Raw genomic sequence first — 15,630 nt, forward strand, 5'->3', positions numbered from 1 at the left:
CTGTGTTATATATATTTAATCGTGTAATGGTCTCAAAGATAATGTACTCGGTTCGTGTTTTCTGAAATATATAATTGCAAATGTCGGTACAATTTAAATGAATTAAGATTAGCAGTGGTTCTCAAATTGTCAGGCTTCCTAGTGGTATACAGAGGAATTACAATTTAATATGAATTGTTGATACATTTAAATTAAATCTTTGAGTGACGTTTTTTTTTATATATATATATACATTTAAGTACAGTAACTTGCAGTTATGTAACTTATTATAAGATATTTTAATTTCATCTTTACGTTTTTCATTTACCTGTATGTAAGCACAGTGCAGTGTTAATGTTCAAACTGTGTATTTACAATGTTAAAGTGGTTGACAATAATAAATATTTTTATTAGGAATTAAGCTGCCCCATTTTTGAACTGTAGAGACGTAGCTGAATAGTTAGGACTACTACACTGCCGAAATTTAATGTTGGCCATTATGGTGGTACTCATAAAGCCAAATATTTTCTGGAAAAGTGAAAGTGATGTGACAAACAGCCAAGTATGGTGACCCATACTCAGAATTTGTGCCCTGCATTTAACCCACCCAAAGTGCCCACACACAGCTGTGAACACACACAGAGAGCAGTGGACAGCCATTTATGCTGTGGCACCCGGGGAGCAGCTGGGGGTTCAGTGCCTTGCTCAAGGGCACCTCAGTCGTGGTATTGCCAGCCTGAGACTCGAACCCACAACCCTAGGGTTAGGAATCAAACTCTCTTACCACCAGGCCATGACTCCCTCCTCCACTCTCTCTCTTAAGTGGTACTTAAAAACTATAAAAAGTTTGAGAACCACTGGTTTAAAGGAATGGTATATAATTAAATCCTGCTGAAGCTTTCAGTAAACCATTTAATCTTACCCCTTGTACAGTCAAGATCCAGCTTGGTAAGAAATCATTGGTAAGAAATGTTTAATCTCTAGGTTAAAAACTAGGCTCTAACTGAACCTACAGTTGTGTATTCACCTACGCTGAAATGCACGACGTTGAAACAAATTCGCGTTATCAACGTTGATTCACTTTAAATCAACACCTAATTCAATGCTGATCCCACGTCTACAGAACGACCATAATTCACTCGTGATGAAGGTTAAACGGTGAAACAATGTTGCGATATCAACGTTGATCTAATTTGCAAAATCGAAATATAATCCAACTTCGATTCAACCATGGTACCCACGATGCAGGGTGGGAAGAATTCGGGAGAGTGGATGCAACAAATAAATGTCTTACCGTGGTCGAGTAAAAACAAGATCCCTGCAAGCGAATTGCAGAGAATTCTAAGCTTCATTTTCACAATATTCCCAGCAGGTATGAATACAGATTCCGATTTAGAAAAACGTTATGTTCTTCTTCTATAACAGCGACGCAGTTTTACAGGTAGTTAAAAGTGAGGGCAACATTCCAGGAATTTTAACTCATGATCCAGAACAGTGCACAAAGGTACGCAGCAGGATCCTGCACAGGGGTGTGGCCCGGTGGCTAGAGCCACTACCCCTTTGCCCTCATGGGCCGAGTTGCCCCTCTCACCAATCCCCCCCACCAACCCCAGCTCAAAGCTGTCTGTTCCCGCTCCGCTAAAGATCGATGATTCCGCGAATTCCACGATTCTGCCGCTCTGCAGCACGATCTGTATGGGTCTCTGGAGTGGAAGACCAAATTCCCGCTGCATTAACAGTTACAATCCACATTACAGTCAGTGGATGATTCACTGAATTAGTCAGTTGTTTTTGTATTTCTTTCGGTAATAATTTGCTCTCGGTCTTCTAAAAGTAATAACAACAAAATATCCATGGTATTATAATTAGAATGTCTAATCAAATTATTGTACACGATCAGATCGAATAGAAATAGCACGCAATTCGCTGTTGTTGGTACACCTTTTAGAAAAAATAAAATAAATAAATAGCTTTCACAAAAAAAAAACAAAGAGAAAAGGAGCAAAGGGAGGCTGTTAAAGGCAGTTTAACATTGCAAACATGAATACAAAGCTCCAGCAAACGAGCAGGTAAATCATCATATAGAACATTTAGCAGTTTGTCACACTTTAATTATTGTAATTAAGTGTATTTCCCATTATAATCACTTGTCTTGATACTATAATAAATTTTATTTAAACCATATTAACAGTAGGCCTGTAGGTTAAATAAATAATAATAATAATAATATAAATGTTCTAAATGAGTTGTTTATTAGTATATATAGATTTGTGCTGTAAAATATCAAATTAAATGTCTAATACTTATAGGGGAGAGTGGGGTAAAATTAGCAAGTTAAAATGGTGCAGAAGTATAATGAAAGTATCTATCCTATCCTAATGAAATATAATTTTAATGATCAGAATGTATGCCAAAGCGTTCTAAAAATATAGTTTCTTAGAAGAAAAAAAAAAGTGTTCCCATAGCTCAGTTTGCCCGGGGTTTGGGGTAAGTTGACCCGAGTTGAGTCAGTGGTTAAGATGCACCATCTGGGTGAAGATGACCATCTGACCACATCTGATTCAAACCAATGTGAAACAAATAATAATAAAAAATTAAAAATAAAACTTTTGTGTTTGAGAAGTTTACATTTCAATATTTAATTGTTTGCATTTCTGAAACAATGCGTTGAACACTAAAGTTGAAGCCTTCCAAAAACCAGACTAAACAGAGAGTTTGTTGGCCATTAGTGACTACAGGTGGAAATATATATCGGATTATAATGCGAAAAGGATTTGGTACACTTGTACACAATCCCTATAAAATAAACTACAAAATATGTATATGATAAACTAAACCAGTAATATCCCATTAAAAAAACAGTTTATAATTCAGAGATTTAATTTAACTACAATGCCTTATGTGGAGAGACTATCCTTATCAAGACATCTACAATAAAGTCTGAAATTATTACAGAGTGTGCTCTCTTTAATTTGTGTATTTGAAACAACATTATAATTTGTATTAACAAGCACCCACACCCCAGTGCCCCTTTTTAGTTTGGGCCACTGCCCCTCAAAATATCTGTGCACGGCTCTGGCATAAAGCTTCTGAGCAAAGTGGAATTTCATTCAGCGCTAAATGCATTCTTTCTCTCTGCTGCTCGAGATCCTCTCCGGAGTTTCATTTCTCCAGTGCACCTTGGCAGAGCTCAGTTTTTAGTAGTGTTTTGCTTATTTTTTAAGTGAACCACAGGAAGCAGGTGCAAAAATATTTGACGTGACCACGATTTCTGTCTAAAATCTGATGTGTGCTAGCAAGCTAAATCGTATACTCGTGTGTATTTCCACAATGGGCTGTGAATGATAGATCGACACAAGCTTTTTGAGACTTGTTAATACTTGTCTTAGCTCACTCAGATGATTGAGTTTCTCCATTTGTTTTCTTTTCCCCGCGAGGCTCAAATGGTACTGTGCCAACAGGTTGCATCATGAAAATACACCACACACCTAGGTATTTTGATCTTTTGTAATAGGCTACACGTAAGATCGCAGCACTAAATACTAAATTGAACTAATCAAATCACAGTTCTGGCAAATGGCCTACTCTAAAACTTGAAGACTACTGTTGAGTTTAAGAGGCAGTTTATTAGGGGCCCAACACCAAAGGTCCATGGTGAGCGTGATTTCACTTCATTGTTGATCTTGGAACAACATTCCAATCAACCAATCATAATTGAGATATAACATTTCAGAGCGTCGTTCATGCACTTCAGAGGCCTGGTCTTCGAAGTCCGTGGCCTTCGAAGTGTGTAAACTCAACTTTGGGACACAGCTAATGGTCAAGACGAAAAATGCATAACTTCTTAATGGATTGGCCAAAAATCTGAAAACTGTTTAGATTTAGGTGCATCACGAGTCGAATGATATCCAATTGTCCCATGTCAGCGATTTTTAATTTTGTAGTAAAATGCTATATTTTACGAAACTATTGACATATCGTTAGGAAACATGGTATGGGTCATCTGCACGAAGCGCTGAAGGAGCCTGAGAAGTTTTGAGTCAGCGAAATTTTCACATATTCACACAACTTTGGGTGTGGTCGACTTATTACCTTTTTAGACTCCTGAATTCTTGCCGAGTCTAGCCATACCAAACATGCCAGGTTTTGCTTTATGGTTTGTGCAACGTTGCATTTTAGCACTTCAAAAAACATTTGACAATATCTTAGAAACCTTTACTCCGAACGAAACGAAACCACAATTTTTTTTTTGGAAATTCTAGCATGCCAGCTATATGCTAATGCCCAATTAACAAAATGTTTATATTAAGTAGCAAATAAATGCAAACAATGTCAGCGTAATTTTTTCATATGTATGCGCACACTCTAAGGACACATAAAAAAATGGTTGCACTATTATTGAGCAAAACATGAAATTGCAATTGACTACAATAGATTATTATGATATAATGCTATATTTTACGAATGTATTGGTGTCCATTACAAAAACGTATGTACCATCGAGACAATGACCTGAAAGTACTCAAAAAGTTTTGAGACAGTGTCACCTTGTGTTGAAAAGTTATAATGAAAATACAGAAATGTTTATAGCTTTTCTGTGAATTCTGCCTATTTTAATGAGACTGCTATTAATAGATTCATTGGGTCATGCTGAGAACAATAATACCAATGTTGCCGTAGACAGCTAAACTTCCTGTCTGCCTTTCTCTCTGGAAGGCTTTGCCCTATGGACACCAAACTTAGTGTGTACCATTGTCAACTCACACAGAACACACCACATCGACTTGATAACAGCGCCACCTATTGGTCAAACGTGATGAGACAATAAATCATGTTACCAGAGGTTGTATGTATTTTTCAGCCTTTTTTGACAAAATCATCATAAAATGGCTTCAACTACTAATTTCTGCAGTTGGTCTGATGCTTGCTTCTGTAGTGCTTGGCCCTGTAATTGCTACTTGCAAATATATTTAGTTTAGTCATTTTAAAAATAAAACAAGGTAAGCTTGAAAATTAGCAATATCGTCCCCTTGGAATTATAAGGTTCTATCTGCGTTCTGTGTAGTTTTGAGATATTGAGCTTTAAAGTTTTTGTGTTCCATAGACTTCTGTACATAGAACCTTTTTGTTTTTTTCAATAAAAAATCCCAAAATGTACACAACTTAAAATAAAACATCACATAATGTAAATAAATTGTCACAGAATAAGAATATGTGAATAACTAAATTTTGACAAAAATGTCAGATAGTACCTTATAATTCCAAAGGGGACGATATGAGAATCTTGTGGAATTACAATTTATACATTTTACAGTTCCGCCTGCAAGCAGCACAATAACATTATCATGTAGCCTAAACATTACTAATCTTTCACTGGCGCACACACAGTAGTAGAGAAAGACCTTGAGTCTAGCCTAACAATCTTTAACCCAGTTGTAGAAGAGGAAAAAACTTTAGCAGAGGGGAAAATAGAACATCAGTTACAGTCTTGTCCCATTTGCACCTGCTGGTAGATTTTGTAACTACACATTTTGACAGCAACTCCACTGGGAGTTTGATTGACAGGCGGTCCGACCAATCATAAAACAGAATCAGCCATTTTTGTCAAACAAACCAGACAGGAGTAGATTAATATCAGTCGACCTGAACTTGAAAAATTGTGTATATTGCCATCTTTCTGCAATTGAGGCGTTACAGCAATCTTTCCCAACACGTTAAAGATGTTTACATTTAGATTTATTCATTTAGCAGACGCTTTTATCCAAAGCAATCTAAAATCGGAAATACGTCAAACAATTCATCTTAAAAAGATAAATAGGCACAGGAAGTGCTCATAATACCAAGCTTCAGGCATTGTTCAAATTGTACAAGCTAGACAGGGGAATAAGTAAAGAGAAGCACAGGTGTTTATTGTTTTAATTTATTTAATTTATTTGTTTTAGGATGAAGTTAGATGGTGACGAAAGAGATGAGTTTTCAACTGTTGCTTAAAAATTGACAGGGAAGCAGCAACCTGGATAGGATTGGGAAGATCACCCCACCAGCCAGGAACGGTGAATGAGAATGTTCTGGAATGTGTATTTGTGCCTCTCTGTGATGGCACCACAAGGTGTTGCTCACTAGTAGATCTCAGACTTCTGGAGGGAATGTAGATTAGTATCAGTAATAGTGAATGAAGCCACAAAATGGTATACTGTATATTGTTAATATTTCTTAATATGACAAACTTTGAAAGCAGAGACTTTGTTTCAGTTCGGTATGTGCTATGTTTATGGAAACACTATACTTTTGTAATAAATAAAAGATACAAACAATAAACAGTGATTTTCAGTGGGGTTTTTTTTAGGCAGGTCTTGCATAAGTTTTTAGGTACAGAAATTGAATAAAGTAATCAAATGTAAAACAGCATTGCATTTTGCACTGTATAAATTAAACATTCTTTATCAAAGTTATAAAAGCTTTTTAATCAAGAGCAGTGAGTGATTTCTTTGTTGTCGCTGTTCGATTAATATAAAGAACTTTAAGAGAATGCACTGATACAGCAGGCCTACTGTACGTTCAGCCGGCTATGTCTGCTATAGGATACTTACCAAAACGAGCATTTTGACATAATTTTTGTGTGTATTTGTCCATTTAAAAAAATACTTCAGAGTAGTGCTGGGTGGTAAACCGGTTCATACCGAAAACCGGTGTATATTTTAGAGTTGTTCCGATTCCGATACTAGTATCGGAAATATAACCGATACCACAGCAAATTCTGGCTTTGGCTAGTACATGAACCCATATACCGATCGATACCATTTTCTTAAACAAGACCTAGTTATGACCGCTAGCTTTGCCTAACCGCTGCACGGTTCCTTCTTCGCTGCTCAGAATGCATTGCAATGAAAACATGTTAGCAACACTGATCTATATATGACTGGATCGCTCATCGCGTTCTAAACTGCCAACAGACAGTGAAGCCGCATCTATATTGTACATCAGTGGTTAGCAGTAAGTCCGCTGTTTAGCAGTATTTCATACTGGACCAGCCAGACAGTAAAAAAGGGCGACTAGGGTTGCCACAAGTACTGCTACTTCACTACCAAGTCGATGCTGAAAATTAAAAAATATGATGATACCAGCGTCTCTGTAGTACCGGTAGTAAGTTTGAGTATATTCGGTACCCGCAGCTGTGTTCAGTCGCTTCCGTGTTAGTCTAAGCGCAGGGCTCCAGACTGTAGCCGAATATATACTAGTGTCTGTGAATATTAAACTGCAAAATACTATTTAAATATTACTCCTGCAAATTCTACATCTCTGTGGGTGACGGGCGCAGATGCGTGGGAGCTCGCTGTTTTGTAGTCTCTGCAGTGTGTCACTATATGAGAACATGAATGCATAAACCATCAATTCATGAGAATTTACCATTTCATTTGAGAAAACTGTCATATCATACACACAGACATTCAAAGATCTTCATGGCAACCCATCAAATGAAATGTTCAGTTTAACGTGAGTAAATTGACATTATGTTAAGCTACTGTTTTAGCCTACAGTAGATTTAGCTATGTCTCTATGTAGCAATAATAATACGTCTCTAATAATAATAATAATTATGCCTAGACGTTTGCTTGTTTTTTACTTGTATGGTGGTAAAGATATTATCTGATTACTATATCATTTCTTTTATATTCCTATACTTATTTGTTGCGGTTTTTTATACAGTTATATTGTAAAACTAAAATACCTTTTTTAGTTTGCGGTGTTAGATTTTTGGCTGCATTTGAAGTTCTTTTTCGCTTAAGAAAATAAATAATATTACTGTCAAATTCCTGTCAGATAATAAAAATACTGTAAGAAATACAGTAGTTCACCATGTATTTGTTCATGTTTTATTAAGGGATAAGTCTGAAGCACACCATAAAATAATTCTAGCAATTTACACAGGGCTAGTAGTATATATAGCTGTATATACAGATACACAACCAGGTATCGGATCGGTACTCGGTATCGGCCGATACCCTGAGTCAAGGTATCTGAATCGGTATTGGGAAGAGAAAGAGGGTATCGGCACATCTCTAGTATGTTTTTGTTACGATTTTAATTTTGAATATACTGCCATATCGGTGTATTTAATTACTCAGCGTTTGGAACGAACGTTATGCTGCGCCGCGGCCAAGCGACACTGTTTCATACGGACCCTTTACAATGTTGCACTTCTAAGCAGCGACTGCGAGGCGTGGTGAGGGTACACACAGCAGTGCTCTGGTGTTACGTTATAACGTCTGTTTCACACAAAGTCCATCTGGATTGCGTATTAACGGATTCCAGCTGAACGAAGTTGCGGTCCATCAGTGCGTTCAAGGAGTGGTGCGTCGTCTGCAGCAGTGCAACGATTGTTAATGAGTCTATTTTTTGCTGTGCTGCAGGCACTGAATTAAAGTGAAAGCGCATTGTTCACAGGACAAATGGACATGGGTTGACATGGAAACGCATATTATGTGTGAAACAGGCGTTACAGCCAAAAAGAGGAGCCTGGTCTGTTGTTTGGAGGATTTTTGGTTTCCAAAAATCCGACGTCAACCAAACATCCATTTTATGCAAGTGCTGTCGGGCTAAAAGGCGGCAACACAAGCAATTAACTCCAGCACCTTAGCCGCAAGCACGTCTTGGAATATCAACCAGCAGAAAATGCATTGTACACCTAAAAAAAAAAAAAAAAAAAAAAACTGAAAAAACTGTATAATTTTGAAAAAAACAAAAAGCGATATATATTTTTGGTCAAACTGCCCAGCACTACTTCAGAGAGAGCTTAATATTTGCGGTCGTTCTGAGGACCGGGTTTGCACGCTTCGGATTAGCGCATGCACAAAACTTCTCACTGCGCGTGCGAACTGGCGTCCTCTGGCTCTTAAATGTTTAAACTGACAAAGCTTAAATTAGTTTAGTTTAAATACATATTAATGTGTGCGCGCACGCTTTCAGCAGATGATGACGAATAAATGACTGCTCATATTCCAGCATAAATCATTGACATTAAACAAGAGTAAATGGTTTGTGCAGGGTTTTTTTTTTTTTTTTTTCATCGCCGTTGTAATGTCTGGTATTCCAGAACGCGCATCCATCAATAGAAATATATATTAGATGAACCCTGTTTGTTTTAAGTGCTATTTATAGCACACCAGCTTTTTTAGATTTAAATTGAACCACGGTCCCAGCGCATGCCGTCTGTTGTGAACCGAACCCCTAATATATATTATTATTATTAATTATATAATAATAATAAAATAAACTAATTCAGTTCACCTTTTTGTTCCGGCATCTGGTATCTGATGTGCCAACTGCAGCAGTAAAGACAAAGAACAGGAACATATGACCTAAAATAGAAAAAAATAACAATTAATTCAGAAGAAATGACAGCCAGCTCTGTTTGGACCAAGCAGTTGTGTGCATATCAAGTTATTTATTAATTGTCATTCTAATCATTCATGTTTTTATTTCAACTTATTTATGATTGCTTCTGCTACTGCAATGGCCAACATTGCCTTTCTGTCATTAATTGCTTTTAACTTCCAGGAAATCATCTGGTGTATTACTGTGTGTTTTGTTTGGCTGTCAGTCTGTGAATGTCATCAAAGACAAATGAAAGGCAAGTCTAGATTGTTAGTTACAGTAAAATAAAATACTGAATCCAACACAAAGAGTCAAAACTAGTCCCGTCTCTCCGATTTGACCGTTTATGAAGGATTCAATGTTTGATTTTTTGTCAATCGAATAGCGACAAAAAAGCAGAACAGGAATAAACTCTTCCCTTACAAGCTAAACATGCACACACAAAATGGTCTGTTCATCTTACAGAACAAACCACATTTCTAAAGAAAACTAATCACAGGTTTCAGTCTGACTCAGAAGATGAGCTCATAGTGTCACAGTGTGAGATGACAGACTTTACTAAACCCTATAGGGATACCTCACACACACACACACACACAAAAATAAATCAATAAATAAATAAAATAAAATATAATTATAGTAATAATTTACTCACCCTCCAAACGTGCATTAACTTATTTCTTCTTATAAATACTACTATATTTGACTCCCATAGTAAAAAAGAAATGTTTACTAGTATATACTGTAATTCCTCAAATAAAACCGGTAGTCAAATAAACGCCGGGCCTCTTATAGTGGCCGGGGATGTGGTGAACACAGACAAAAAAAGGCGGGGGGAAATTTGTGCAGCAGAGCCAAATAACGAACATACACGCCCACTGCCGAAGCGTTTCTCGATCTCGAGAGCCGAGGAGCTGATGATACTGCACATGCGTGATTCAGAGTGAAGCAGACCGACACACAGAGCGTCTGAACCGAACTGAACTGATTCTTTTGGTGATTGATTCTGAACTGATTCTGTGCTAATGTTATGATCTCTGTCGACTGGAACGCTATCGCTTTTAATTTAAAACGGTTTATTTAAAACAATTACTTATCAAACAGATGGAATTAGAAATAAAGGCCTGCCTCTAATAAAAGCCTGCTTCAAATAAATGCCTGTTACCTTCTGCAGTTCAGGTAAATAAGGGCCCCGGCTTTTATTTGAAGAATTGCGGGTAGTCTTAAAAACAGCCAGTCGTGCATTTATTTATATCCACATATAACTAGTGGTTGATTCCACCCCTATAGGAGGGTCAACCGCTTTCGTGGGAGGATTCAGAAGATGAACAGCTCAAGTGTTTTAGATCAGACTTTTCACAACTAAAGAAAATGTTTCACATGTTTGTTTTGTTCTGTTTGTGTTGGTGGCATTTGATTGGTAAGTCTAAAAATTATGTTTGTTAGTTTTTCTTTGGCTTTAATAATCAGTAAACATTCTTCACAGATGTCATGGGAAATAATGGACATTGATATAGTGAATGTAACTTCAATTACAAGGTTTACAAACACAAATCCTTTTTAAAAATGATTTAAGAAATATTGTGGTAGTAACTCGTTTATCTACTGATCTAAATGTCCCATATACAAAATACAGAGGCATTATCAATATCAAGATTTTATAAGATTGACTTTGTATCTTCATACGTACATTGTGCACTAGACAGCTGAATGTTCTGCTGTTCTGAATGTTTTATAATTCACATTTAGTAACAAACTACAAACCACCAGAGGCCTTAATCAGTGTAAAATCTGTTTGTTGATCAGGTGTGTTTGGTGAATCAGTTTCAGTGACGGAGGGAGATTCTGTTACTTTGAAAACTAATGTTACTGAAGTACAACAAGCTGACGACGTAGTGTGGACATTTGGATCATACAATTCTTCTATAGGTAAAATTAAAAAACAACATCAAAACTTCTCTACATATGATGTTCCTGACGGGAGATTCAGAGACAGACTGAAGATGGACAGACAGACTGGATCTCTGACCATCACAAACATCACATCTCAACACGCTGGAGTCTATATAGTACAGATGAGTGGAGCTAAAAAGTCGTTTAAAACATTCAATGTTTCTGTCTACGGTAAGCAGAGATCATTTGTGACCTGCAGTGCTACAAATTCTGTCAATTGAGTTTAACTTGTAGCTTCTGTTTTTACTGGAACCGGAATATTCATAGAACTACTGAAGTGTTTCCTCATTTTATAGTTTGAAACGACAGAAATTCTCACAGACTCTGAGCACACTACACCAACATTTTTTTTGGCTATTCTCTCATGTTTTCAGCTCGTCTTCCTGTTCCTGTCATCAGCAGAAACTCTTCACAATGTTCTTCATCATCTACATCTTCATCACAGCAGAATTGTTCATTGTTGTGTTCAGTGGTGAATGTGAGTCATGTGACTCTCTCCTGGTACAAAGGAAACAGTTTATTGTCCAGCATCAGTGTGTCTGATCTCAGCATCAGTCTCTCTCTACCTCTGGAGGTGGAATATCAGGAGAAAAACAGCTACAGCTGTGTGATCAACAATCCCATCACAAACCAGACCACACATCTGGACATCAGCAAACTCTGTCACACATGTTCAGGTATGTGAGCGCTGATATTAATGTTGATTTTCTCTCAGTAATACAGTGCTGTTGTTTGATAGTGTTTGTTGTAGGTCAGATGAACAGATTCACTCACACTAATGGCTCATTTTGTTCATTACAGATCAGGGCTTACCTTTACTGTACATCGTGCTGATTTCTGCTGCTGCTGGATCTCTGATTGTCGTAGCTGCAGTCTTGTGGTACTGCTTCTGCTGGAAACGTAGGAAAATAGGTCAGAAAGGTAAGCTATTAATACTTATGCTGAAATATTAACATCTTGATTGAAAGTTTGTTTTAACATGACTGTGATTACTGTTAATGCAGCCAACGATATATACCAAACACTGCCTAAACCAGAACCTCAAAAAACGGTAAGATCATTCATGACTGTTGTAAGATGATGTTGCAGTCTGATTAAAGCTTTGATGACTGAAGTGTTGTGTGTAATATGACAGACAGTGAACAGATGTGGATGGTCAGATTTTATCATATTACCTTCCATAAGGACCAGTTTAAAAAAAAGCATGCACAGTTTGCACGTAAATTATTTAACATATTGTACATGTTAAATAATTAAACAATGTGCATAAACCTACATTTATTATCACGCAGTAAAGTGTATTTTCCTCGGTAACAATAAAATACTATTTTATTAACAAATGATAATTTATCATCTTAATTTGCTCAAAGTACTCACGGTACGTCAGCCTCATTCACTTTAACATGCATTGCATCTTCTCCCTCATTACTTTCACTTTTCCGCCACACTTGTTTGTGTGTTTCCCGGAAGAAAGGACGTTTATCTCCTAACACCAAAGACTGTATAAAAACAGGTTAAAACGGTACACTTCCGTGTTTACTGTGGTCGAGGAGACTAACTAACGAGAATTGTGCGCTCGTCCGCTTTTTATTCACCAAGTTGTCTTTAGTGTCTAAACGATGTTCAGATGTGAATGGTCATCCGTACACACTTCAGCTTAGTATTAGAAGAAAATAAGACTCCCGAAGATGCTCGTAAGTGGACGAGGCAACACTTCACACGCGCGCTTGACGGAGTATAAACAAAACGCAGTGGAACGGGGGAAAAATTGATAACGTTTCTGTACGTTCGCTTACAATATTCACATTTACAGTTGTACTCTGCAACTAAGACTAAGAATTTTTTACTTTTAGTTCCTTTTTTTGCAGTGGCGCTTTCTTAGCAGAGCTAAATGACCTCTCTCTCTCTCTCTCTCTCTCTCTCTCTCTCTCTCTCTCTCTCTCTCTCTCTCTCTGGGTGTAATGGGCGGAGCTTAACCTAGTCCAGCTACAGCCATTGGCTCCAGGTTCTGCGGTCTTATTTTTTGTGGTGTTTATAGGCCTACAAATCTATTTATTTTTATGGTTACTCCTAGACAATATATGTTGTCCTATAGATAAAAATACTCACATCAAGTAAACGTCAGCGATCATTAATACATAGGCTACAATCAATTAAAATGTTCAAATCCTAAAACCAGATCAGTCAAAGAAATTGTTTTGCAGAAACGTTAATAAGGACTTATAAAAGTTGGACTCAAGTTAATATTCATTCTGAAGGAATTTAAGGCAACATTATATTGGCAACATTATATATATTATATATTAATTTTGATATATATATATATATATATATATATATATATATATATATATATATATATATATATATATATATATATATATATAGCTTATACAGTTTATATATTTTTTATTGTGTCATCAGCAGGTTTCTAATTGAGTTTGTGTTTTCTTACAGAAATCAACGGAGCCTGTGTATTCAAATATCGGCAGAAATAATCAGCAATGAACAAATATATTTTAGAGCTGATACGGACCCTTACTCGTACGTTTTATTTCACATTTAATCTCTGCCTGGATATTTGTCATCTATCTCTGTTTTGGTATTGCTCTTGTGTCAAATTAAATATTTTAATGAATTTTTTCCCCCTTTTTTTTTTTTTGCACATACACTCTCTCGTCATGTCTGAAATGTTGTTGTTCTGTTTTAGTTTAATTGTGTGCTTATCATAGCATCAGAAAATCATGTAAATATTTTCTTTTTTAGCTAATCACCCATGGAAATTTATAACTTTATTAAAATTGATCTTACCTTTAATGGTGTCTTGCCTCTGTCTACTCCTGATTAAATAAATATATAGAATATTGCATATTCAATATAGGCCTAACAATAATAAAAAACTAACTCAATTAAACACCAAATACCTTTTTAAAGATTATTTTAACACACAGTTTTGTCCTGCAGGTGCAGGTCAGTAGGAAAATTTTGACTCATATTTACACCTCTCTCCTGGCATCATTTTTATTTATTATACTGAGTGGCATCATCTGGTGGGTTTCGTATATAAAAAAATAAAAATTAAAAAAAACTTCAAGTTGTGTGTAAGTGTGCATGATTACTTCCTGCAGCCAGAGATGTTCACGAGTCTTTAACCTGGGGTACGAGTCGAGTCTCAGTCATTTAATGGCTCGCTAAAAAGATCCCACTCAGAATCCTCATGTATTGAAATCTTCCTACAAAGCTGTTTTATAGCCTGTAGACAAAATATATGATGTTTTTTTTTTTAAACCAAAGTCACTGCTTCTGTTTACCAAGATTTGTAAAGCACTTAATGCTTCCTTCTGCTGACCAGCTTTTTGTAGATGCTGATTTCATTTTCCCGTAGGATTTGGCACCTGCACACACTGCCAAAAGCACCAAAAGTTGGTTAAATGAACATGGTGTTGGTGTGCTTGACTGGCCAGCAAATTCATAGACCTGAACCCCAGAGAGAATCTATGGGTTATTGTCAAGAGGAAAATGAGAATCAAGAGACCAAAAAAAATGCAGAAGAGCTGAAGACCACTGTAAAAGAAACCTGGGCTTCATACCACCTCAGCAGTGCCACAAACTGATCACCTCCATGCCACGGCGAATCGAGGCAGTAATTAAAGCAAAAGGAGCCCCTACCAAGTATTGAATACATGTACAGTAAATTAACATACTTTCCAGTTGTCTTATTTTTATTGAGATGGTGTTTTTTTGTTGCTGTCGTGGTTGTTAAATGTGAGCCAAAATAATCACAATTGAAAGAACCAAAGACTTAAACTACTTCTGTCTGAGTGCATTGAATTTATTTAATACACAAATAATTAATAAACTTTCCCACGACATTTTATTGAGATGCACATTTGAAGTGACCTCTCATCAGAATTGTCCTAAAATCCAAACATTCTGCTTCTTGATTTAGGATAACTTTGATTAACATTTTTTTTTATACTGACTACTATATATATGTTAATATAAGTGACTGCTGTGAAACCATTTTACCAATCACATGGAGGCCTTTAGAACAATATTAGACATGAAGGGGAAAAACAACAGGGTGACAAGATACAACATATGTGGTATAAAGATATTATTTGTGAACTGTCAGTGAAGCTTGCTGGGGGAACATCTGTACTGAACATCTGAACATCTGTACAGATCTTACTAGGATGTGGAGTAGCAATGTGAATGTCATTAAAATACCACCTCATCACATTATTTGTTTGCTTGTTTTTACATTTTGAACATATTCTCCTTCAGTCAGTCATTTACTTCATCAGCAGGAACAGTGCTGTG

The 15,630-nt window shown here is 36.5% G+C and overlaps 2 protein-coding genes across 7 annotated transcripts in view; one reads left to right on the top strand and one right to left on the bottom strand.

The window, feature by feature from the left end:
• The window catches only part of LOC127987199 (uncharacterized), a 126,405-nt gene that overhangs the window by 58,326 nt on the left and 52,449 nt on the right, over positions 1-15,630 (bottom strand). For 2 of the 6 annotated variants that reach the window (XM_052589459.1, XM_052589460.1), the window contains exon 2: positions 9,268-9,338. In XM_052589459.1, the coding sequence (XP_052445419.1) occupies positions 9,268-9,283 (16 nt within the window). In that variant the 5' untranslated portion in view covers positions 9,284-9,338. Of the gene's footprint in view, positions 1-1,273; positions 1,569-9,267; positions 9,339-12,120; positions 12,200-12,684; positions 12,751-15,630 lie in introns of those variants that run through there. The other 4 variants (XM_052589456.1, XM_052589454.1, XM_052589458.1 and 1 more) reach the window with 3 other exon arrangements.
• On the top strand, positions 10,633-14,124 carry LOC127987216 (CD48 antigen-like). The gene is made up of 6 exons (XM_052589491.1): positions 10,633-10,774; positions 11,161-11,478; positions 11,682-11,984; positions 12,109-12,228; positions 12,312-12,358; positions 13,765-14,124. The coding sequence occupies exons 1-6, from the start codon at positions 10,726-10,728 to the stop codon at positions 13,813-13,815; spliced, it is 888 nt and encodes a 295-aa protein (XP_052445451.1). The 5' UTR covers positions 10,633-10,725; the 3' UTR covers positions 13,816-14,124.

The sequence above is a fragment of the Carassius gibelio genome, chromosome B22 (assembly GCF_023724105.1).
Source record: "Carassius gibelio isolate Cgi1373 ecotype wild population from Czech Republic chromosome B22, carGib1.2-hapl.c, whole genome shotgun sequence".
In the NCBI taxonomy this organism is placed as follows: Eukaryota; Metazoa; Chordata; class Actinopteri; order Cypriniformes; family Cyprinidae; genus Carassius; species Carassius gibelio.

Coding starts and splice junctions, on each gene's coding strand:
- LOC127987216 (XM_052589491.1), top strand. CDS start 10,726: ATGTTTCACATGTTTGTTTTGTTCTGTTTGTGTTGGTGGCATTTGATT. Junction 12,229..12,311: donor TAGGAAAATAGGTCAGAAAG/GTAAGCTATTAA, acceptor CTGTTAATGCAG/CCAACGATATATACCAAACA. Junction 12,359..13,764: donor AACCAGAACCTCAAAAAACG/GTAAGATCATTC, acceptor GTTTTCTTACAG/AAATCAACGGAGCCTGTGTA.